Source organism: Phalaenopsis equestris, unplaced genomic scaffold (assembly GCF_001263595.1).
Source record: "Phalaenopsis equestris unplaced genomic scaffold, ASM126359v1 Scaffold001196, whole genome shotgun sequence".
In the NCBI taxonomy this organism is placed as follows: domain Eukaryota; kingdom Viridiplantae; phylum Streptophyta; class Magnoliopsida; order Asparagales; family Orchidaceae; genus Phalaenopsis; species Phalaenopsis equestris.
Genome location: NW_018165635.1, coordinates 67,781 through 93,287, shown reverse-complemented (window position 1 = coordinate 93,287; position 25,507 = coordinate 67,781). Strand labels below are relative to the sequence as shown.

Below are 25,507 nucleotides of genomic sequence, written 5' to 3'. Positions count from 1 at the left end.
ACACCCTATTTCCTATCTGCTTTGATATAAGCAAACCCGAGGCCTCGTCCCTTCCCGATTTGGCTACTCCACTCGCGATATAGTCAAAATTAGAGCTAGCAAAAAAATAAGAACTAGATTGTAGCATATAAAGAAATCTGAAACTCTCATCTTTCTCTTCTTCTGCTTCATCTCCAATCTGAAACCATTGCTTGTGTTAAGTAACAGAAGCCCTAATCTACGGCTCCACTATTCTTTTCTATGTGTTCACATGCATAAATGAAGACATCCCAATCCACATTCTCTACCTTCGTTCACCTATACTAGTTCATCCCTCCATACCATCCTGAACCAATAAATAGAAGAAAACCACTTCACTATTTGGTTGAACCCCTACAACAACTTACCTGAAGACACCCCAGCCCACATTATCTTCCTTTGTTCGCCTATACAGGTTCGACTCTTCATAACATCCCGAGCCAATAAGTAGAAACTCACTTCATAGTATGGCTACTTCATTCACGATACAGTCGTGATTAGAGCTAGTATAAAAACAAGGATTGGATCGTAGCATACAAAGATATCAAAAACTCCTATCTTTCTCTTCTATTTTATTTCTAATCCGAAACCCACACTCGTGTAAGCCCCAACCTACTGCCCCCTATTAGTTTAAACGTGTTCACACGTATAGACCAAAGACAACGCAACCCACACTCTCTTCGTTCATTCATCTATACCGGTTTGTCTCACCATACTAACATAAGCCATAAGTAGACCACTCAACTTTCTCTAGTTCTCATTCTTTTAAGTAAAAAAAAGTTAGAACCCCGTCTAATCTTCGGATTAGATAAGATAAAGATTTGTTGATATTCTTATAGACCGAGCAATATCCTATATTTCTTAGTTTAAATAATTGAACTCATTATTAAGTTTTATTCTCATCTTTCGACATGACATATTACTTGTAATGACGTGTTCGGTTACTTAAAAAATAAAATATTTAAGATATGTTCGGTCTTATTTTTAAAATCAAACCCCCTTCAACAAAAATAAAACCAACAGGTACTCAGGTTTCCCAGGAAAAGTATTTGAGAATCCTAATTTTATAAAAAAAAAATTCAAACGAGTCTGCAGCTTTCCCTGAACTGTACTTAATTCTCACAGACAGATTCTCGCACTTACTCGAGTGGACATTTTTTTTTCTTAAGAAAAATCTCCCCTCCATGCACAATTTTATACATTTTCGAGCTTCGGCAGTGTTGATGGCAACAAATTAAGATGGCAACAAACTATGGCGACGAAAACGAGGCAAAACAAAATAAAATACATATATTTTCATTTTTTATATGATATTTTTAAATACAATATAAAGTGTAAATAAAGCACCAAAAGTAAAACAAATAAGGCTTAGCTGCGATATCGGGGCTTGAATTAATACTCATACTTGATTAACAGAGGAAAAGTGGAGCAGCTTGGGTTTGTGTATGTGTATGAAGGGGCTAACAAATCGGGTTTCAGGGGAGATGTGATTTGAACAAGAAAGGTAGATGGGATTGTTGACTTTTGCCTAGGGCATAGAGTAGGTCGTGCTAAGGAGCGAACGGTTCAAAAGTTGCACGTGACGGCAGTGACGAGCACCAAGCGGCAGGATGCTAGTGCAGAGAGGCTCGGCGGCGTATGCAGAGAAAGGAAAAGAGGGAGGTCGTGCGTGCAATCTTCAGTTACAGAGACTGAAGTGAGTGGAGGGTTTCGGGGCAAGGAGGAACGTCGTGCAAAAGATTGGAGGGTGGCTTCGGGTTGAATCATAGGTGAGGCAAGGCTTATGTCGTGTGTGAACAGTGAGGTTGTCGTGCCTTGTCCTTCTTTTGCACACATATCAAAAGGGGCTTTGAGCGACGAACGGGGGAAGGGCTTCAACTCAATTGTGCATGTTTTGAACAAGGAAAAAAAGATCAACAACAAGGGAACAGTGGTGGCGTGTGAAGGATTTTGGCGTAAGCTCTTCGAACGGGAGGAAGATGTGGGAGGCACAAGCAAGAGTTTTGGTTGGGAGAGCAGAAGGCTTCGAACAATTAGGAACGTGCATTTCAAAGTGAGTGTGGGGCCAACAAACGAAGGCTTTGTTCATGTTTGTAACTGAAGAAGAGCTCTTTATAGATGGTTTTTCAACCGTTATAGCTAAATTTCTTATCCTTTGAAGAGGAAATATTTTGTTTTTTGGAAAATTTGCAAAACACCCACATAAGATTAAAGAGTTCTTTCAATTTTAAACTGCTTCAACAAAGTAATCTCTCCTTCTTAGATCCTCAGATGAATGGGCTATCACTTTATGAGAAGTTTGGTGCCAATGTTTTCACTTGGTTTGGTTGCCATAAAAACATAGTTGTTACTGATTTTCTTAATAAAAATTATCGGTCACACCCCTCAAATCATACTGCTCCACTACATTGCATTCTCTCTATTCTTAAAACTCTTATATCTGAATCTGAGAATGCTTGCCGATGGGAAGGAAAAAAATGTAGTCATCCTTCAAGAAGTTTATAAGTTTCTCTATAAAAACTCTCTCATCATGCAAATCATACTGCTCCACTACATTACTTACTGTGGATAAGCTTACCGGTTTTGGAATTAATATGTTTGTTGTTTGCGTTCTCTATAAGAGTTGCAATGAGAGCTACTCATATCTTTTCTTTGAATGTCAATTCTATTTCCATATTCTACAAAATACAACCTCTTTGGGTTCTTATTTTCACTTTGCACCCTCGCTCATTATTTTGCACACATAGATTCTGTTGGATGTAAAATTTTAAAATCCTTTCCTTGCTTGTTGTCCATGTTGTGACACATCAAATTTGGCTTGAAAAAAAAGCTAGGAATTTTAGAAATAAATTCTCTGTTGCAGACAACATTCTGACTACAATAAAAAATGTTCTCAAGTACAAAAGCAGAAAGGGGAAGTTCAAGCTTGATACTCCACCTGACATCACCTCCCTTTACATACTATAATAAGTTTTCCTTTTTTTTTTCTATTGTTGGCTAGTTTTCTTTAGTTGCTGCTCTCACTTGGTTCCAACCTAAGGTTTTTTCATACTGGCTTCGGGAAGAATTTTTTAAAGCTTATTGACATTGGGTAGATGTGCGTTATATGAAAAGGCATTTGCCTCATGCAGCAGTTTTGGACATTCTATGGTTTTTGCTCTGGATGGTTTTTTAATTTATGCCATTTTATGGTCTTTTGGGTGAGTTCTGATGAGCCTACAGCACATACTATGGACTCAATTGGCAACCTTTGCCTGTCAGGTGTTGGCAATCTAAGGTTTGGAAGACTGCATTGTCTCGGCTGCTCTTTTTGCTTAACAAAACAACACTAATCTTTGCCCCCCGACTGCTGTTTTTGGAACATTTACTCACTTATGGTTCTGCCTGGATGGAGTCTTTTCATAGATCCAGCTCTAAAGTCTGAGCTTAGTTTTTGTTCATATGGGACTAATTTTCCACTCCCCTAAACCAGTTGTACTTTTTTATTTTCTTTTATTTACAAGCTCATTTATTTTCTCTGTTTATGAGTCCTGTAATCTTTTTGTAATTTTGTTTTTATTTATGGATGAAGCAGGAAGTGGCCCTCACAAAAAAAAAATGAAGAAGTGCAAAAGCGGTTATCAAGTTGAATGCGCATTTGTGGCGGGAGCAAATAAGTTTTCTTAGCTAATTAATTTACTTTAATTAATAAATCTTCTTTTATTTCTCCCCCCATTTTAATTTTTACGGTCAAAAAAATCCTTTGTATAGAATGAGATAAAAGAGACTTCTTATATTCTCATATATTCATGAACTTCTGTGTCTGATATTTCTCTTAGATAATGGATGCTTTCTCTCAGCTCACTGCATGATGGTTGTAGATCACAAGACCAAACTAAATAAATTATTGTCATCTCATTTTTCCTATCGTGTTGTTACTCTGGCTTCCCGTAGAATACCTCGAGTAAAATTTCTTCTCAATAAATACGTCCTATACGCCTTGGATGCACAAATTCCTACCGAGCAAGAACAAATTTTCCCCAATCATCTGTATTTGAGGATCTCAACATCAACCTTAAAGGCTTATTAATCGACAATATTATAGATGTGCAAAGCAACTCATAAAGAAGGGGATTAAAAGAGGCATTTATGATCAAAAGAGCTCGAAGACAAGAAAAATGGCATTTAAAGGTAGAAGCTCAATTATTCTCTCATATTTTACTATTCTAAACGGCGAATGAAGTCAAAAGAGAGAGTTTTGCTCCAAATGCATCTTTAGTTGATCATCAGCATGGCAACAACAAAGAAGCATCCTGCCATCAATTCGGCTAGTGCATGAAAGCAAACATCAGCTAGCCGAGGCGCCCCTGTAGAAGAAAACTTGGGCTCTTAAGAACAAGTAGGTTAAGTCAAGGAGCAAACCATTGATTTGTTCAACTCCTAGAGTCATGAATCTAATTTCTTATTATTATTATTTATTATTATCCATTCATAAATTCTCAAATTTTGAATTGATCTTTCACTATATTTAAAAATTAGATACCAATAATGTAATAAAATTGATTTTAAATTATGAACTAAAAAAATTTCTTCTCCTTGAATTTTGCAAAATAGTTAGGATTTTAAATTATTTTAATTAGATTTTGAAATTCCAACTCCTATCCCTCCCTCGATCACTCTTTTCTCTCTCATCTCTCTCTCTCATCTCTCTCTCTCTATCATCCTCTTGTGATTTGCCACATGGGACTAAAGCAATAATGTCTGAATAGCCTCTAAGCAATTGAATGTTGTAATGGAAAAATCCAGTTAGTTAAAATCTGTGCAAAATAATAAAGTCATTGTTGAGAGAACAAGTTGCTACTATTAGAGAGGAAATTCCACCAATCAGAAGGAGAAAAGGGAAGAAATCGTTCACCTGCATTTCCATAACCCATACAAATTTGCATCAATGACTCTTAAGCCATTTAACCAGTCCTTTGGTTACTTAATTCGATGTCATTTCTATCACTTGCAATGCATCTTGCGTAGAGTTGTCAGTCGGAAAATATGTTTAACAATCTACTTTCGTAAAAATTTGAGCAGGCTAAGTAAAAGTATTCAAATTATGACAGGGAATTTATACTGTTATATAGGCTCTTCATTACTAATAATATCCTGGCCAACGAAGTTGTTCTTTATTATAAACAACATGCTTGACAATTTTGCATTTATAAATAAAATTAGGACATAGCTGTTATAGTTTCTGAATGCGACATTTTTCAAAGAACAAAGAGTAAATGAAACAATAATACTTCACACAACTTTGCCTAATCAGCAAAATCCTTGAGAATATGTTAGCATAGGTGATATTCGAATTACTGTTAAATCTAGAGAAACGTGAATCGATTTTGTAGTGGAAGATCATTTGCTCAAAATGGTTCATTCAGTTCCATGCCATAAAACTACTAAAGCTTCTCACATTACTAAATTATGTTTTTATAAAGTAGTTAAAATATATGAATTTACTAGAACCACTAGCTCTCATAGAAATGTAAAATTACGAGTTATTTCTTAAGAACAAATTCAAAAAATATGAAAAATCAATTAAAATTTCAAAAGTATATTATCCACATATTGAGATTTATTCTTAAAGAGAGAATGCATCTAATATTTAATTTTACTCGTGACTAAGCTTACAACCAATTCATCCATCAATAGGTTTATAGGAAATAGTATATTTGAAATAGCTATAATGTTTCAACCTAAAACACCTATAATTCATGTTGAACTTTTTGTTCAATCTAGGTCTAATGAATTTGCACAATCATTTGCATAACATGCATATGACATAAATGAAGATATTCATGAAAAATTGACTATTTACAATGATAATTATAACTTCGAAGATCTTCAAAAGAAATGACTATTAATTACAGCAATTACAAGTATATAGCTGATGTAAAAAAGAGGTGTATGAAAATTAAACCAAAAGATAAGATAATGGATTGTCAAAATCTTGAAAGATTTTGTGGTATTCTTTAAAAATTACATGCAAAAAGGTTAACTTAAAATCAAGCAACACATTAGGACAAATGCTTATATATTGAAAACTAAACAAAGTTCTCACATATATCTGTGCATGCACATATAGACACACACACACACACAAATCTGTGCATGCACATATAGACACACACACACACACAGAGATATATATGTGTGTGTGTGTGTGTGTGTGTGTGTGTGTGTGTGTGTGTGTGTGTGTGTGTGTGTGTGTGTGTGTGTGTGTGTGTGTGTGTGTGTGTGTGTGTGTGTGTGTGTGTGTGTATATATATATATACATACATACATATATGCGCGCACATATATAGAGATATACATAAAGACATATGCGTATATATATACTATATGTCATAAACTTACAACCAATGCCTTGGATTCTTTTTTTCTATTCCCTTATGAATTCACAAACAACCTTTATCAAACATTATATAAATTTTGCCTCAGAAGCTATACTAGATGATGAATTTATGTCCACTATTGATCAAGGTTATCAGAGATATCTTATGCATTTTTGTGGCAATTCAACGTGTGAATCTTATAATAATATTATAGGAAGCACAAAATTTATGTATGCTTTGTTTGGTGAAAATCAAACAACTCGGGAGAGAATCAACACAAGAATCATTCACCAAAAGATTCAAGAAGTGGTTCCCACCGCGTATCACTTTGCCTTATCTAGGGTTTAATTGGTGTCTCACACGGTGTAGCATTTTATTTTGTATGCCACTTAGTTTCCATCTTCATGCTGGTGTAAATTTTTTATACTAATTGTAACATCTCAAACTAATGGCCTCGAGTTTTTATCCCATTGGTGTAATTTCCCATGAAGTCATTCATCTCATGAGTGCTCCGATAAGAGCAAGCTTAACTTTGAAGTTTCTGATAAAATTCCAATAATAACTTCACCAAAAAACTCCTCGATGTTTAAGAGTTTAGATTCATTCCACACAAGGGATTTCATAAAATTTTAACAACATATATATTTGATGAGAACAAAATTCTCAATTGTAGTTTAGAAACCCTACCAGAAGCTAAAAATATAATACAAACAATAAGGGTAATGCCTCTAATAAAAAAATGTATGTTGATTTCTTAATAAATAATAGTTAGTTACCTCAAGGCGAAATTTACGACACCCTAAATCTATTCAAGATTCCATCGACAATGTCTCATGAAATTCGATTTTGAAAACTATACAATAAAAAATCTTAATTAAAACCTAATCTAAGGGCCCGATTGGGACGGCTTATTGGTGCGTTTTCGTTTTTTAAAACACAGTCAAGGCGTTCGTTTCATGTGTATCACCCGCTTATCCACAAACGTCGTTCGCGTTTTATTATTATGCGATCGCAAGCTCGACCCCGCGACCCACGTTCTTACCTTCCGAAGTTATGCGCTTACCCTTCCCCTTCCTCGCTCGACCCCCGTTCTACCCTAGGTCCCTCCTCGCTCGCCTCTGTCCCTCAAACACTCCTATCTCGCTCGCTCGCCTCTTCCTCCTTTCCCCTACCCCTGGTTACTGTGCTCTGTAAATAATGTCGATGAAATGTGCTTCTACATGCAATTTATGTAATTTTATCGATGGAATGGTTTCTCTATGCGGTTTTCCAATGAAATGGTTTTCTTTACGAGATTTTTTTTTATTTTTGGATAATTTGAAAAAAGGGTGTAAGTGAATTGGGGTGAAAGTGAAATTTGGCTTGCTTCCTACGGTTTCTGGTATTTGGCTTGCTTATTGCTTATTCTGGTTTGTGGCATCTAGAAGGAATGGAATGGAATTTTGTATATATGAGTTGGTTCAATTGCTCTCTCCTTTTTGTTTATGGTTGTTTGCTCCATCAGGTTGTGTTGGGTTTATGGGTGCTGGTGGTGGTTGTGAGTGTATGTGTGCAGTTGTGAGTGTTGTGTGTGATTGGCCTGGGGGTGTGTGTGTGTGATGACTATGAGTGTGTGTGGGTGTTGTGCTTGGTGGTTGTGGGTGTTGGTGGTGGTTATGGGTGTGTGTTTGGCATTAGGTTTGTGTGTGCTAGTTGTGGGTGTGCGTCTGGGAGGGGTTGGTGGTTGTAAGTGCTATGGTTGGTGACTATGGGTGTTGGTGGTGGTTGTGGATGTGTGGTTGGCCTTGGATGTGTGTGTGTGTTGGCTGTCGTATGTGTGTGTAGTGGAAGTGGTGGTTGTGGTTGATATGGTTCGTGGCTATTGGTGTTGGTGGTGGTTTTGGGTGTGTGTGTGCTCGCTGTGGTGTTTGTGTGTGTGGTGGGGGTGGTGGTTCTCGGCGTTGTGCTTGGTGGCTGTGTCTTGGTGGTGGTTGTGCGTGTGTGTGGTGGTGTGTTGTGTGGGGTTGGCCTTGGGTGTGTATGTGTGGGGTTGGCCTCGGGTGTGTATGTGTGTGGTCGTGGGTGTGTGTGTGTTGGCTGTGAGTGTGTGTTGGCTGTGAGTGTGTGCTGGTTGTGGCCTTGGGTGTGGGTGTGTGTGTTATGGCCATGGATGTGTGTGTGTTAGCTATGAGTGTGAGTGGGTGTTGTGCTTGGTGGTTGTGGGTGTCGATGGTGGTTGTGGGTGTGTGTGATTGGAATTGGGTCTGTGTGTGCTAGCTGTGGGTGTGTGTGGGGTGGGGGATGATGGTTGTGAAAGTTGTGTTCGGTGGCCATGGGTGTTGGTGGTGGCTGTGGGTGTGTGTGGTTGGCCTTGGGTGTGTGTGTGCCGGTTGTGGAGGGTTGTTGTTAGTGTTGTGGTTGGTGGCTATGGGCATTGGTGGTGGTTGTGGGTGTGTGGGTGTGTGTGTGTGTGCTGGTTGTGGTGTGTGTGTGGTGAGGAGTGGTGGCTATGGGTATTGTGCATGGTGGTTGTGTATGCCTTGGGTGCGTGTGTGCTGGCTGGCCTTGGGTGCATATGAGTTGTCGCCTGGGGTGTCTGTGTGCTAGCTGTGAGTGTGTGTGTTGTGAATTTGGGTGTGTGTGTGCTGGTTGTGAGTGTGAGTGATGTGGTTGGTCTTATGTGTGTGTGTGTGTTGGCAGTGAGTTTGTGTGGTGGTTGTGGGTGTTGTGCTTATTGACTGTGTTGGGGTTGTGGTTGTGTGCAATTGTTGGGGTTTGTGCTTGGTGATTGTGGGTGTATGTGGTTAGCCTTGGGTCTATGGGTGTTGGCTGTGTGAGAGGGGGTCTGTGAGTGTTGTGGTTGGTGGCTATGGGTGTTGGTGGTGGTTGTGGGTGCGTGTGTGTGTGTGTTGATTGTAGTGTGTGTGTAGTGGGGGGTGGTGGTTGTAGGTGTTGTGCTTGATGGTTGTGTATGTTGTGGTATTGGTTGTGTGTGTGCTGGATGGCCTTAGGTGTGTGTGTGTTGTGGCCTTGGGTGTGTGTGTGGTTGCTTGTGTGTGTGTGTGGTTGGTCTTGTGTGTGTGTGTTAGCTATGATTGTGTGTGGTGGTTCTGGGTGTTGTGCTTAGTGGCTATGTTGGGGTTGTGGTTGTGTGTGTGAGTGTTGGGGTTTGTAGTAGTGTCTTCTCTGGTTGATCTTGAACTATTTTTCATTTTCTTTATTTAGTAATGTAATGGGTAAGACCATAGAAGTCACTTCATCAGCAATGTGGGATAGGGAAGACAATCATATTTTGCAACCTCTATCTTAAGAAGATCGAGATTGAAAATAGACCCACCCCTATGTTAACAAATAAAGGAGGTAAAATATTACGAAGATGTTCAATGAAATGACAAGAATGGACTACAATAGGTTAAAATTTAAAAATAAGTGAGATCAGTTGAAAAAAGAATAGAAATTATGGAAGGAACTAAAACGGGAATCTACGGGCTTGGGTTGAGATCCTTTTGATGCTTCGGAGGATTGGTGAACTGAAAAATTGGAGGTAATAACCAATCTCCTAAATACTTATTTTTTCATTCTTTATCCCTCTAATCTATTTTAAGTAATAAACTTTCCCGTATGTTCTAAGCAGTGTCAGCCACCAAGAAATTCCATATTAAGTGGCATTGAGTCGAAACTGGAGGAGAAGTTGGATTGTATGTTCGGTAGGGTTGTTGCGGTAGACACACAGCGTTCACCCCAAGTGAGCATGGGTTTGTAAGCATGTCAGAGAATTTGGAGACCGAGCAGGTAAGTGGATCAAGTGAAGGCCCCAGCCAAAACAAGGAGCTAGAGTGCACATGCAGGTCAAAGCGGCCTAGGGTGGAGAAAATGTAAAAAGGAGTTGTTTTCGTCAGAAACACAATAACAAAGCTAATAGAAGCATACACAATCCAGGATGGTACTTCACATAACACCTCCATAAACGACTTTTTTTGAGTTTTGGAAACATATCCTGAAGTTAGGTCGAATAAGTCATTCTATCTGAACTCCTTGAAGTTGTTGTAGGACTCGACCCGCAGACAAATATTCATGAAGATGCCCCCCCAACATCGGGTCGGCTATTTATGTTTATTTATGGACAATTGAATTTGTGAAGTTATTATTTTTAGCTTTGGTTTTTTTTCCGTTTGTTTCATGGGTTATTTGATTTGGATGTTTTTCTTTCTAGCTCGAACAATCAATATGTTACTCTGTAATTATTTGCAATCTTGATACTCACTATTAAGTGAGGTGTCTATCTTTTCTTTTTGTATTGTTCTGAAGTTATTTTTTGCTTCTCAAGTATCAACTATATTGTTGTTACGGTTTTGTTGCAAACAACATTAATGCACAGAGACAGAATAATCATTTATCCAGAAATAGCTGTAAAATATTTATTTTCTAACTGCACAAATCAAACAACCAACCAGTTTATCATGATCAACTGCGATTAGCAGCTTATCTAGATCAGTTGTTTATCAACAACTTATTAATAAGATGTAACTTTCCCAAACATACTTCAAGTCCAAACTTACTAAAACCCAACTATCTTAAACTTTAAGTAACTACGCTGAATGTATTTTTAAATCATATTCAACATAAATTATCATAATCTAATTATTATCATTTTTAATAATATTTAAATTATGATCTTACTCATGACATTTACAAATTTATAATCATAAGATATAAAGAAAATTGCTCGTAATTAAATAAACTGTAATTTAATTGAATCAACGATTAGTCCTAAGTTTAAGGGAAGTATAGTATACTTGCATCAAAAGGATGAGGACAGCGAATGTCAGTCAAGCATAGAAAGGATGGTCGACTATAAAGGACAATGTACAATTAGCAAGATGATTTCAACGAAAATTAATTTGAAAAGAAAAGGAGGATGTTTATCTATTGAAGAAAAGAAAAGGGAGATGTGAGGGTGATTAGGCAATATAAAGGCTCAATGATTACTGACAGTCAAGGGAAAAGGACGAGGAAAAGGTTCGACAAGTGGAGAGTTGAAAGGACAAGTAGAAGAGAAAAGAGAGAAGGGATTTTGCAGCTAGGGTTTTTAGAAGAGGGAAAAGGAAGTGAGGGGCGACTTCAATGGTTGTTGTGGGGAGAATCAACAACTGATAGAGAAGAGGTCTACGATGCCCTAGACCACAATAATCCTTATATCAAGAGGAGTGGTAGTTTGTGTACGTGAGAAATCTTGATCGAGAAGGCAGTGAGAAAGAGCGAAGGAGATCGCAAATGTGGAGTTGAGCTCAGTTAAGCTCGTCTTTACCTATTTAGTCTTGTAAACTAGGAACCATAAAGAAATGAAGGTTTCTATTATCATTAGCCTTCCAGAGAGCACACTACATCCACCTTTTAATAACAATATATGCAGAGTCATCGTCCTCCAAGCTTCATCATCAACTTGCAAAGCAACCACCCACCATTCGTCGCGTTGTTATCATCCAGAAACTTCAAGTGCCACCTACCAAGCATTGTCTACAAAGATAGATGTATTTTCTACAAAGAGACATCTTCTATATTAAATTATGATTGCACAGTCAAACACAACTATCATAATGAAAGCTAGGTTGATTCAATTGCCTTGTGGTTTCTATGTATATTATGTTTTACTTGTTTTTTGATTTTTGAACTAATCTAATTAGTTTGATATGATTAAATGCATACCTACCATGCATTGTCTACAAAGATAGATGTGTTTTCTGCAAAGAGGCATCTTCTATATTAATTATGATTGCACGGTCAAACACAACTATCATAATGAAAGCTAGGTTGATTCCATTGCCTTGTGGTTTCTATGTATATTATGTTTTACTTGTTTTTTGATTTTTGAACTAATCTAATTAATTTGATATGATTAAATGCACGCCATAAATTTTTAAACTTTAAACGCCACCTCATTTGATCCATAGGTCTCTCTCTCTCTCTCTGAGTGCGTGCGTGTTGCGCCCTTTCTCATCCAAGGGTGAATGGCATTCCAATATCCTCTCAATGATTTCAAAATGTTCTCTAAATCGGTATCATAACTAAATTCAATGGTACTAACTATCCCCTGCAGTCGGGAGTTTAGCTTCATTGCCCGAGTTCGTGACAATTCCATCATCTTGATGCATCTCATCAAGACCTTGATGGTACTCTCAAGTTCTTAAAACGACAAGCATTTGACCGTGTGTCAATAGCAAACAATGCACGACGACGCAAGTGCTCTTTGTAATCACAATGCATAGCACATAACATATCACACACTATTTAAAAAATAGTGTGAACATTAAACATCATAAATAATTTATTAATAACTCATTAATTTAAATAAAAAATATAATAAAAAAAGTATAAAAACATTAGCACGTCAAATAAATAAAATAAAAGATTAGTTCAACATACATGAAGGTTAAAGAAAGATAATAATTTTGAAATATTTAGCATCATAATAAACATAACAATTTGATTTACAAATAAAAGTATAATTATTATTGATGCAACATCAAGAAATTCTTATCATCAAGCACGAATTTTGATGCATTTTTTTAGCAATAAATATTTCCTATTCAAATTGAAGATTATCAAAACCCCAATTTTAGCATGTTTATTGTCAAACTGACCATTTCAATCAGACAAGCACAATGATACCAAAATTGATTCGGTTTAGTTCGAATTAAGCCTAGATCAAGTCATCCAGATTTTCAATCGTCAATTGAATGATTAAATGGACTCCAAATTTTACATACTTAAAGTGAAATCAAATATCTTAATGAGAGGAATCCAACAAGCCTAAGCTCGTTGAATTTGAGGTCATTAAGGCACCCAAACCCTCAAAAAATCCCCTATGTTCAAGAGATTAAATATGGGTCATTCAGACAATTAGTTAAGGAACTTGTTCGCCAAAAGAGCAAAATGCCCCTCCATCAAACACCACATAAATTCAGGTAAATAGCGTCTAAATTAGCGACAATAATATGCTGATGCAAATATTTGTCTCTGGATTCTGCAAATTTCATTACTGATGTATGTTAAGTCGACATTGTCTGCCGCAAACACATTGCATCGAAAAACGCGACAGATATTGCGACACATTACGTTTCACTTAATAGCGGTCTTTATCAGTAGATAATTCTGAAGCTAAATTTTAGTGTCGAAAATTGCTAATGCTATTAGAACCAAGGCTCTTCAAAACATAGAGGCACGCCTGTCAGCATCATTCTCGCTTACTCATTTCTCTCTGCACCAGTCTATTGCTCGAGCGAGAATAGGGTTCTCCCACGACCCTTCCTCTCTGACGACCATCCAGTGATCGCGCGACATTCTTTAACATCAGCAACTTCGCAGTAACTCTGAAAACTCATTCTCCATGGTGACCGATAGTTTATTTGATCCCCTTCCACATTTTCTTGAATTTTTCTTTTTTTTTCTGTCAATTTCTATCATTTAGATTTAGGGTTATGTCGTTGCTTTTAGTGATGTGCTAGGAATGCATTTAGGTTTAGGTTTAGATTTAGCGGGTGTTTGGCTACAAGTAGGATTTAACTTTGATGTTTTGCTACACATAAAATTTACATTAAATAGATTTAGTGCTTTTATGTGCAGCGATCCCGTCGTTGTTTTCACAGCTAGCCCTAGCCATGTGATTATGTCACATTTTAAAGCAAAAGTTCATAAAGAGTTTCTGAAGTCTTCATGTGATGTGATCCCATGTTGGCTTTCTCCTTGGTTTTGATCGTGATTGGATTGCGCAATGGCAGGTGTACAGAGAAGTGGTCGGCTTCGATAGTCATGTGTTTGCAATGGAAGAACAAATGAGGGTGACATGCGAGGCAAAGGCAAAGCTAAGGCATGCTTGTTGTTTCAAGCAAGGAAGTTGGGAGGGAAGGCTCAAGCAGGCTTCTATGATTTTCTACCATCGAGCGAGAGGATGCATGCCAATGTGGACGCAAAAAGATTCCTTCGTGAGTTATCCAAGGAAGAAGGGAGCGAGCTAATTTAGAAACCGAGAGAGGGTTTAGTTATGGGTTTTAACTTTTTTTCTTCTTTTATAATAGTCAACAAATAGCCCCAACAAATGTGGCGCATGTTTGAAGTGGATCATGTTTGTCGTAAACTAGTCTACCATGCAATAACAACAACAATAAAACCTTAATCCCACTACATGGGGTCAGATGTGAAAAGTGGAGGGTTGCGTTAGGTAGTCGACAGCCAGCATAATACTTGTCGAAAAAATCATGACAAACTGATCTACCATGCGTATCTCCAAAAATTTATTTGAATGTCACTATGAAAGTTTAACTTTGCAGATCTTCTAGAAAAATGTCGACACAAAGTATGAATTTCAAATTGGTTATGTATGTTTATATCATTATATTCCAATTTTTGTTGATGTCGCATCTAACTTGTTGTCACTCATTTGGAAGAGCTTGTGTTTGTCTTTTGTCTTTTACTTTCTGCTTTGACAGAATTGTTTGAAGTTTTTATTTCAATATTTTGATAATTTTATACCTCATTTTGTCTTAGTTTCATATGTCCTAATGTTATATTTTAACAAATTTGATGAACAAATTGACATGAATTATCTCTACGAACTTGTAAGATGATGAACATACATTTGATCTTAGCTTTGCTTTGATGGACTTGTTGAAGGAATTAACCTAAATTATCTCAACGAGCTTGTCAAGTGAACGAGCATACATTCGATCCTAGCATTGTGCTTTGACAAACTTGTTGGAAATTTGACCTGAATTGTCTCTATGAACTTGTCAAGTAAGTGGGCATACATTATGTCTTAGTGTTTGGGCATTAGGGCACTTGTTGAAGGATGCACGTGTCTGTGCATTGTGCTTGATCAATTTTTTGAAAAAAAGGAGAGATTTCTTTATTTGAACTATGCATCAAGTATGGTTTGATATTTTTTAAGTGATGATCATTCCTTTGGTTTTCCTTAACTTTTTAACCAATCAAAAAAAAATCTCTTTGACCTAATTCGCTTGAACTTATCAACTCGAACATGCTTGAAACTTGACAGTCTGTCATCAAACTAGCAAAATAAATAATTATTCACTATGGTTGTTTTTATGGTTTGTTGAGTGAAGGTAGTTGTCAACGACTCGACCATATTTGGGATTATTGTGTCCGACCTTTATGACCTGCTTGAGTCCTAGACTTAGACAAGTAAATTGTGCTTCTCAAGCAGGTCTGACGTTCAGGACCTGCTTGAGTTTTAGACTTAGACTATAGGGAACTGTCTCTATGGACCGATCGGGCGAGTGAGCATACACTCAGTCCTAGCTTTATGCTTTTGCGGACTAGTTGAAGCATGCATGCGTCAGTGCCTTGTGCTTAATCAGATTTTTTAAAAAAAATTTATACTTTCTTTATTTGAACAAGCCAACAAGCTCAGTTTGAAGTTCTCTCGAGCGATGATATTTCTTTGATTTCGTCACCTTACCCCTCCCCCTAAAGTCCCGCTTATATTAATGTCAGTTTATTTCTAGTTTTATGAACCCGCGTTATGTTTCTTTCTATTTTTCAGTAATAATGATCAGATTTGGTTGTTTTTTGAATTAACTCCAACATCAACAAATTTATGATATTTCCAATTTAAGTTAATTTGTCAGCCCGTAAGTTTAAACTCCAATCAAGCTTAGCCTCAATTTATGATGTTTTGCATTTAAGTTAATTTGTCGGACTCTAAGCTTAACCTCAATTTATGATATTTCACATGTAAGTCAATTTGTCGGCCTCTAAACTTAGCACCAATTAAGTTTAGCCTTAATTCATGTATTTAAACAAATCACACAAAAATTTATTTGCATTAAAGTTTAGATTTTTTTATCACTTTCAAATATAATCAGATTTGAGACTTTTAACTCACAATTTATGTTTCCCTTGATTTTCATTTTATCATTTCAAAGTCCCAATAATTTAGTTTTCTTTTTAAAAGTATCTGCAAGTCCAAAATCACTAAAAATTTCAATAGACTCTCAGTGTTATCCCTATTTAAGAGACTAGAACGGGGTGCTTAGCCTGCCCAATTGTCTATAAGACATGTTGGTCAGTGTCGTTAGACCTTGTAGTCATAAATAGGTCTTCTAATTCACCGATCTATAAGATGTGTGTCTTCAATTAGCCTGCATGAAAGAGTCGCGAGAATAATTTTCTCATCGGCTTAATATAACCCAAACAAGTACCTATAATTTTCAAGCTTTTTATACTTTTGAGTGCGAGACGATGACAACGGTGAGAAGAAATTGATAATATGATGAACTTTAACACAATTTCTTCTCTCCCCTCCTTTTTCTGAGTTTCAAAAGTCTTCGTGCATTGCGATCCCATGTTTGCATTTCTTGATGGCTTTGATCATGATTGTATTGTGCAATGATAGACGAACAAAAAATAGGTTTGCTTTGGTAGTGTGTTTGCAGTGAAAGAATGAATAAGGGGGAAGCGCGAGGCTAAGGTTAAGCTAGTGGTTGGGAGGGAAAGCTCGAGCTGGCATATGCAATTTTCTTCTGTAAAGTAGGAGGATGAGTGCCAATGAGGACGAGAAGGATTCCTTCTTGAGTAATCTTAGGAAGATGGGCACAAGCAGTATTAGAAACCGAGAGTGGGAGTAGTTATTGGTTTTAACTTAAAATTTTTTCTCTTTTTTTTTTAATAGTCATCATACCTCAATAATAAGAAGTTTCAAACAATGACTTTATATGTTCTTCTTAACTATGAGTAAGTCTATCCATTTATTCAATAAGAATTCTAATAATTAGAATTTGTCTAGTTATTACTCAAAATATTATATTAACTTGATCATACAGCTAACAATAACGCGAGCAGATTATTCATCAGCAATTTAAAAATTGAGGACGATTGATTTAAGCAAAAAAGACTGGAAAAATATTTCCAATATAGTTTAAGTTATAAGTATATTTAAATAACTCTTCGATTCACCAGTATGTAAGTTGCACACTAAATTTAAAAATAATTATATTTTGAAATTTGTAATAGGTTCATAATCAGAGCAATGAAGTTGCGGATCAAGGCTTATTAGATATTATTTGGGGGCCTAATCGCAACATCACTATGTGGCAAATATTTGATGTGAATGATTATTCATTTCACACAAGTTCCTGATGTGAAGGGAATGGTGTATTTCAGCATTTGTGTTATAGGAAACACTCACTCGAATAATGAGATTAGCTACTATGACATTCTTCAACAAGTACCGTAGTTGCAATATCCAAATTGTGGTGAGCGCGATGTATATAGATTCAACTATGAGTAGTTTGATTATATTCCTAATCGAATAACAAGAACATTGAACCCATATGATCTTAAAGTAAAGATGAAAAAAAAATATGCAATACTCAATCCATTTATTCGAATATGTCAAGATAGTCAGACATATTATCTTAGATACACTGGTAGAGAAATAGACAAAGTTGACTGAGTCGTAGTTATTAAAAGCAAATGTAGAACTATTGAGCCATAAAACATTATTGAACATGTTAATTAAGAGCAAAAAATTTCAGATTTTTGTATTCAACTCGATTTTATCAGAGAAAAAATCACCTTGAGAATATCACATAAGTATAGAAAGATGTTACTTAACTTATGAATGAGTCAGATGATGATATGAATGAAAAAATGTTAAGTTATCATAGACTAACTCATCTAATGAAAGAGTATATGCTTTCACTTTTGGTGTATCCTACTTGTACTGCTTGTGTGGTGTATCATAATTGTAGTTATGTACTGTTTACACCAATATTATTTCATAATTAGTATTATGTTGATCAAATCCTTTCTTCTCGTTACAGATGGCTTTAGGAGGGTGTGGAGAGCTGTAATCTCGGCGATCTGTTCAGACTAACATTCCTTACAAGAGGATGAAGAAGACTATTTTCTGTTATTCCTCATACAGTACTAGTGTTGTGATGATCACCACCACCACCACTACACCGATACTCACGGCCTGCGGAATCTGTTAGGATTTCTGCTCCGATCAACCCTGCCTCTCTGATCTAACCTTTTGCTCCTTTTCGGCTTCCTGCTCCTACCACTATGGCTGCTTTTTCTTTTTGCTATATTGTATAAACAACATTTCTATTTCGTGTTTTATCTCTCCAGGCAGCCAATCATGTATATTATAGAGATCATGGAAGATTTCGATCATGATTTGGAACATGTTCAAGGAGTTCAGGGTAAAATCAGTTGAGAATTAAAATTAGAAGTTAAGTTATTTTATTATACTAACAAACATTACTTAACATTAATTTTGCAAAAGGATCTATTGGTTATCTAAGAATCATCAGCGTATCCGACAATTTTTTTTAAGATTGTGCATCGGCAAGGTAATATGTTCACTACAGCCCATAGGAGGGGTGAGCAGCCTATAAATATAGACGAGGAGATATGAGTAGCGTGGACAAGAGCTTGTGCCACTCAAGAGTACCCAAGGCAGAGAGAGACAGCCCAATAGAACCGGGGAGCTGAGAGGGGGAAGGGGGGTGTGCACAACACATTAGAGGGTAAGTCCCGCAAACCGAGTACTGTAATAAGTTGGTAAGATTCACTCAAAACTCGATAACTAATTAATTCAGTTCTCTGATACTTTAGTCTTTCTTACAGATTAATAGACTTGGGAGCTTGATCAGAAGCCCACCAGAGTCGAGTTGCATGCCTATCAGCGCTAGGGAAAGCAGGTCTGGATCTCCGACTATCTCGACGTGTTCATGTAACTAAAATAGTTTTTTATTTATGTAACGAAAATAGTTTTTTATTTCTATAATTTACTTATAATTTTAATGTAAAATATTAATTATTCTTTGATTTTAACTATGTAGGAGGACTAGGAATGCATATGAATAATTTTAGCCAGAGCCAGAGCCCAACAACTATTGGAGATTGCAGCAGTGAGACATTTTTTGAGCATTATGACTATGAGATCTGGAGGCAAGCTATCGTGGAAAAAAAGAGAGTCTATGGCGTGAGCGCTAATGGTTTTGTATATAAGTCGATTAATCTCGATCAGCTCAAGGTCATAGAACATCATCAGATCACGACGAACTAGTCAGGTTTGATGTCACATTGATTAAGGAGCTTTGTGAGAGGGAGCATAGATATTACAAGCTTGAGAGCATTGTTGCGTGGCTGTCATGGCAAATGACCTCTTAGTATCATGCATGAGGATGACCATGATGATGATACCCCGCAAGGGTTTTTTGTTTTCTTTCTTATTTGATATCTAAACATGACATTCTATAAATATGTTTTTCGTTTAAATTTTAGAAGTTTATGTTGGATGAACTATTTATTAGATTTTATGTGTTATATATGATGATTCCATTTGTTTGCACTATCGATATATGTTGCTTAAACCTGTTGTGAGTTATGATCGATGTTGTGATAATTAAATGTGAAATGCAAGTGTAAAAATTTGATTGGTTTCATATATTTTTTTTTAATTTAGTACATATTTGTGTCAGATTTTATCGATGAAAACTAACATCTGATAAAATCTAACACAAATAATGACGTTAGCAAGATCCTACTAAACTCTACTGCCAACATCTCTTATGATGGAATATTTTGACGCAAAACCCACACAAATTTTATAGTGAAATTTTTCTAACGCTAATAGGTTTATGAGCCGCATTTTTGCTTCAAAACTATATTCGCCATAAATTTGTAGATAATAGAGCTTTGCATCAGAATTTAACCCTATTACCTATAGAATTGTTTGACGTTAATGAGTGTTTTTCCAATAGCAACAGGCTATAAATAAACCCAAAGCCCATTTTGTCCTTCACTTGAAATGGATAGAAAGACAAAGAAGAATTCCAGAGCCCATTCTAATCTAACAACCTAGCAATAACTCCCGAGCTTCGCGGCCACCGGCCACCGGCCACCGTCGATCGTCACTGTTTGCCATTGTCGACTTCCTGCTACTAATGATCCCTATTTGCAAACATCGTATCCCAAATATAATTGTAAAGTATAACACCTGTATCGAAGACCGGGCAATAACTTTCTGTCTTCATAGCCGCCGACCAAGATCACAACCACCCTTTGGCCACCGTCAGCCTTCGCCGGCTTTCACAGTCTGCCATCGCCGGCTTTCACCGCCTGCCATCGCCAACCTTCAATTGTCAGGGACCATTGTTACGACTGTAGTAGCCAAAATACAACACTTGTTCCAAACACATATTTTTTCTTGCATTGTATAAAGACAAGTGCAGTATTCGGTGTAAAATTGTAGCTCTATTCTCTCTGAGAGAATGGGTCTAATCACCAACTACAGGTTATGTGGTCAACTACTCATAATACTGCTTCCAACTACATCCTTCATGGCGAACTTTCGCTATTGTAGCCACTAACCACGGTATTTGTGGTAAATTACTACTGTTACAGCTTTCAACTATAGTCTATGTGGTCAACTAACGATATTGCAGTCACCAACTATGGCCTCTATGATCAACTCATATTATTGCAATCAACAACCATGAGGACCAACTGACGCTACTGCATACATCAATTATGATCTGTGACCAACTGATGATATTGCAGCCACCAACTATAGCTTATGTGACCAACTACTATTGTTATGATTTTCAACTATGACTTTTGTGGCCGACTATTGCTCTTGCAACCACCGCCTACGGTCTTTATGGTCAACTACCGCCTTTATAGCAACTAATTACAGCCTTTGTGGCGCTAACTATGTTATTGCAATCAAGAACCACATTTACTGTAGCTCACTTGTGGCTATTATGACTAAACTAATTTTGTACATCTTTAATTACCAGCTTTGTAATTTCATCTTCTCTAATTTAGGAGAATATTGAACTTATGTACTTAAAATTACACAATTGATTATTTGACTGGATTAGACCCCCTCGTTTTTTCTCTTTCTAGGGATTTTTCATGTAAAAATTTAGGCGTGTTCTCCTGCTACTTTTCATTTATTTGTATGTGTGTTGGTTATTCGTTCAATGCTAAGACATTAAATTATCACTCTACCAACACAAATCTTCTGACATGTAAAAATTATAAAGATGGATGATATCCTAAAAAAATATTTTAAAATTTTGACGTGAAACATAAGAAATAGTCCATTAGTTTAAAATTTACATTAAAAATAATAATAATAAACTACTCATTTTAAAAAGAAGCATCATAAACAAAAATAATCTTACTCATTTCGTCATACTAATCTTCCAAAGCATAATCTTATTCATTGCGCTCATAATTTTTATGTTCATCTTTAATTATGTAAAAACCTAAATATAAATTCATTTTTCCTTTCTTTTAGATCAATCATAAATCTTAAAATTTCTTTCAAATACACTACTAACTCTCAAAACTTTACTGCATGTCATTTTTTTCTCCAAATACTAATTTATCCAACCCTCTAACTCATCATCTAATTTTATTAGCATCAACTATGTCTATCAAAACAATTAGACCAAGCATTTCATGATAGATGTACCTCAAAATCAAGCCCCTAATATACTTCATGTAATTTAAATAACTCATGCTTAAGTCCACATATTAGTACATCTAAATCAAAATAATGAAAAATAGTAAAAGAATTAAACCAATAATTTAGCATGTGTTACAAATGTTATGCACAATAACACAAAGAGCACGTTATTTTGCCTTTCTACACCTTTTCTATGCAAATAGCATGAGTTGCACCTCAAGATGATATAACTATAGCATGTGCACTATTTCAGGCTATTTACAAGCACGCATCCAACTGAATTGTTTGCCTTTGTTTACATCTTAATTTAAGATTTTTCTCTCCAATAATATGATTAGACTGCCCATGAATGCTATAATACAATATCCTGAGAATTATGTACTTCTACCATAAATAGTATTTACTACAGATTTGGCAATGTCTATGAAAAAAGAATGAAATAAATTGTGTTCCCAAATTTCTCATTGAACTCATTCCCACTCCAACATACACAATCTCAAATAAGGGCATATTTTCCAAGCCCCAAGATTACAACTCTCTTTGAGGCTTTTTGGGTTACCTAGAGCATCAATTTTTACTAGCCTAACCTTGTTAGGAGACATCATAGTGATTAAAACTATTAAAACAAAGCTTGTTGTTCATGAAGAGCTCAATTTTGATTCGTAGGTTAAGCAAGAAATTCAGAGCACAAATAGTTTTTTAAGCTCAATTTATAAACAAGCCGAATATAAATAAATATTTGTTTGATCGTGTTCAACTCATTTTGACTCAAATTAATTAAATGAATAATTATTATTATAACATTTTTATAAAGAATTTTATGTTTTATTAGAAAAAAACTTAATTTTATTATTTTTAAAATTATTTGAGATAAAATTGAACCGAATATGAGCTTAAAAAACAAATAAATTCGAATTGAGTCAAATATGAGCATGTTATTCATGAGTCATTTTGAACACGGAAATGTTAAACAAAAAAAATTCAAACGAGCCCAACACAAACAAGTACTGAGCTTGTTCAAGCTCGGCTCATTTACACCCCCTAAAATGGGGTATGATGATTATGATAATCATAGCCAGATCAATAGTGGTCGTGGTCGTGAAAATGAAGAAGAGCCATTTTCCCTTCATCTCATTGTGGCCATACAAATCATCATCAAGAATGTTGTTAGGCCAAGTTCAAATATCTATCCACAAACAAGCATGCCTTTCGCTCCTTTATGTATATTATTCGCATTTCACTTTAAGTACTTCTTTCAAATATGTTAATCTTTCTCGAAGAATTATAATCTCCATATTCAAAGCCCTCAAACATCAATATTTGCTTCTCATGTGATTTCATCCTCAAGTTCTACAGACACTGGCACCCTGCTTCGTTTGGCAAATTTTGGATTTTAAACTCTAGTACTTCAGCATATATGACTAGTGATAAAAAAAGACATTGCCTTCTGACATGTCCTATCTACCACCATCATTGTTTGATGATGGTTTCCCCATAACCTTCAAAATTTTTATATGATAAAAATTGACTGTCAATTTATGATACATTTATTGTCTTAACAAAATTCACAAATTGCTCTACCATTTTTAGCCATCTTAATATAATTTTCAAAATCTCTGCAGAATAAAGACAATTTTTTGAGGGCGCCAATACAAGTTGTAGCACATCAATTTGTAATTAGAAACTCTCTCTAGACTACAAACTAGGCCAGTTACACCAAATTACAGCTCACTTCGATGTCAACTCTACAGCATATGTATTGGTGTCAACATTTTAAAGATGCACAGCAATTCAGTGTGGCTAAAAAAAGCACCAAGTAGCTCAAAAACTTCATCCATGGATTCAACACTGCTTGATTCCGTTATTTTAACATCGATGGATTATATACAGCTTCAAATTCTTTAAAAAAAAAGTTACAATTAACAGCTATATTTTTAGTAACTACATTCATAATAGATACAAAAATGATACCATAAAAGAAATCAACAACCATATCCTAACTACTTGATGGAAACCATTACCCACAACCCATGATCATGTTATCTGAAATTGATGTCTCTTGCTTTAAATCCTCACATCATGAAATCGCATCAATTTAAAGTTCCATCTCCATTCTCCATGACTAATGCCATAATAATTTCTCAAAATTAAGTTATGGAACACTCCCTTGCCCTCAATTTATATTACTCCTTCCCCTTAACTCATTCATTCCTTTAACAAAAATCACTAGCCAATGTCACCAACACCATATGAAGATAAACTGCTACAATCTATCACTTTATGCAACCGCACAGACCCCAACAAATCTTCCCATAAACCTGAAGCAGTGAGGAGCCCATGCCGCCAACCTTATAATTTTTATCTCGTATAAACAAACCCACAATTGATAGAAGCAACTTGACAAAGCTACAAAAACAAGCCATATAATTCATCCAGCAATTATTCAGCTAGGGATATGTTTAAACAACCCACTTACCATCCCATAGGCCCCATTCAAAACCATCTTGATAGAAAATGGAACATTGATCACCAAAATGCAGAAATCTAGACTCCAGGAACCAGTTACGAAGAACTATAGGAGAGATTACCAAAGTTTCGACCAACGATGCAATGCCAGGTTGGACCGTGATTCTTGTCAAACTCCTTCTTGATGTATTCTGCTCTGTCTTTGTCCACAGCATGCTTATCGAACGCCTAAACCCTCGCGGCGAAAAGAAGAACTCCGTTCAGCATCCGATCAAAAACTAGACCAAACCAACAGATCGGTACAGAATGAAACTAGAAAGAGTGAAGGAGCATACAGAGACGGCGCAGCTGATAGCCTCCTTTTGCACCTCCTCCTTCATGTCCGCACTCTTCAGCACAACCCTCTTAGCTCTAGCGACTTCCTGATCAGCTCCTAAAGCCGGCTTCTTTTCCTCATAATAGCTACCCCTGACTCCTCCCTGCTGCAATGTTCCTCCGCCTGGGATGCCACCGCCTGCTCTTCGGCTCTCCTCCGCCATCTTCTTGGCCGATATACTTTAACGGCAATTGCTTTGGCTCGAGTTTACGAGTTGGAAGGAGACGATCTGGCTTATTCTGCTTTCTACATGGAAGTACCGAGAGAAAAATTGTATGAGGCAGCAGAGGTCGGTGAGGTGTCGTAACCTTCCTGGAGAATAGGATATCGCTTACCGTTTAGCTTAGGGAGCTGGCGACCGAGACTATTCATGAAGCAAGATGACGGAGACGGTAAGCCAACCGAAAATCAAAATCCAATGACAATGCATGTTCTGGTGGGGTCAGTACAAGTGGGATCCTAGGCTTGTAGATTATGCTAGAAATATATGAACTATAAACTTGGGATTGTGGGCATTCCACATAGCATATCTATATATTTTTATATAGATATTTTTCTGAGACATTTACATACAACCACACCATTCTTATTTATTTATATATGTACCATCTAAATATTTATATTTATATACATGCAATATTTAAATTTTAATATCAGATTAAAAATATTACTATTATTATTTTTTTATTAAGTAAAATGAGTATTTTTATGGATAGAATCATGACACCAAATATTATAAAATTAAATATGAGAATTTAGAAATAAGATATATAAAATATAAGAATTGGTGGGATGTATGCAACT

At 36.2% G+C, this 25,507-nt stretch overlaps 1 protein-coding gene across 1 annotated transcript in view; it reads right to left on the bottom strand.

Moving 5' to 3' along the window:
- Positions 1-24,992, bottom strand: part of LOC110033485 (dynein light chain 1, cytoplasmic-like) — a 36,599-nt gene extending 11,607 nt beyond the window's left edge. The window contains exons 1-2 of the mRNA XM_020737479.1: positions 24,663-24,992; positions 24,450-24,555 (exon numbers count right to left, since the gene is read on the bottom strand). Of these exons, the coding sequence (XP_020593138.1) occupies positions 24,450-24,555; positions 24,663-24,866 (310 nt within the window). The 5' untranslated portion in view covers positions 24,867-24,992. The remainder of the gene's footprint in view (positions 1-24,449; positions 24,556-24,662) is intronic.
- Positions 24,993-25,507: the final 515 nt, after the last annotated feature.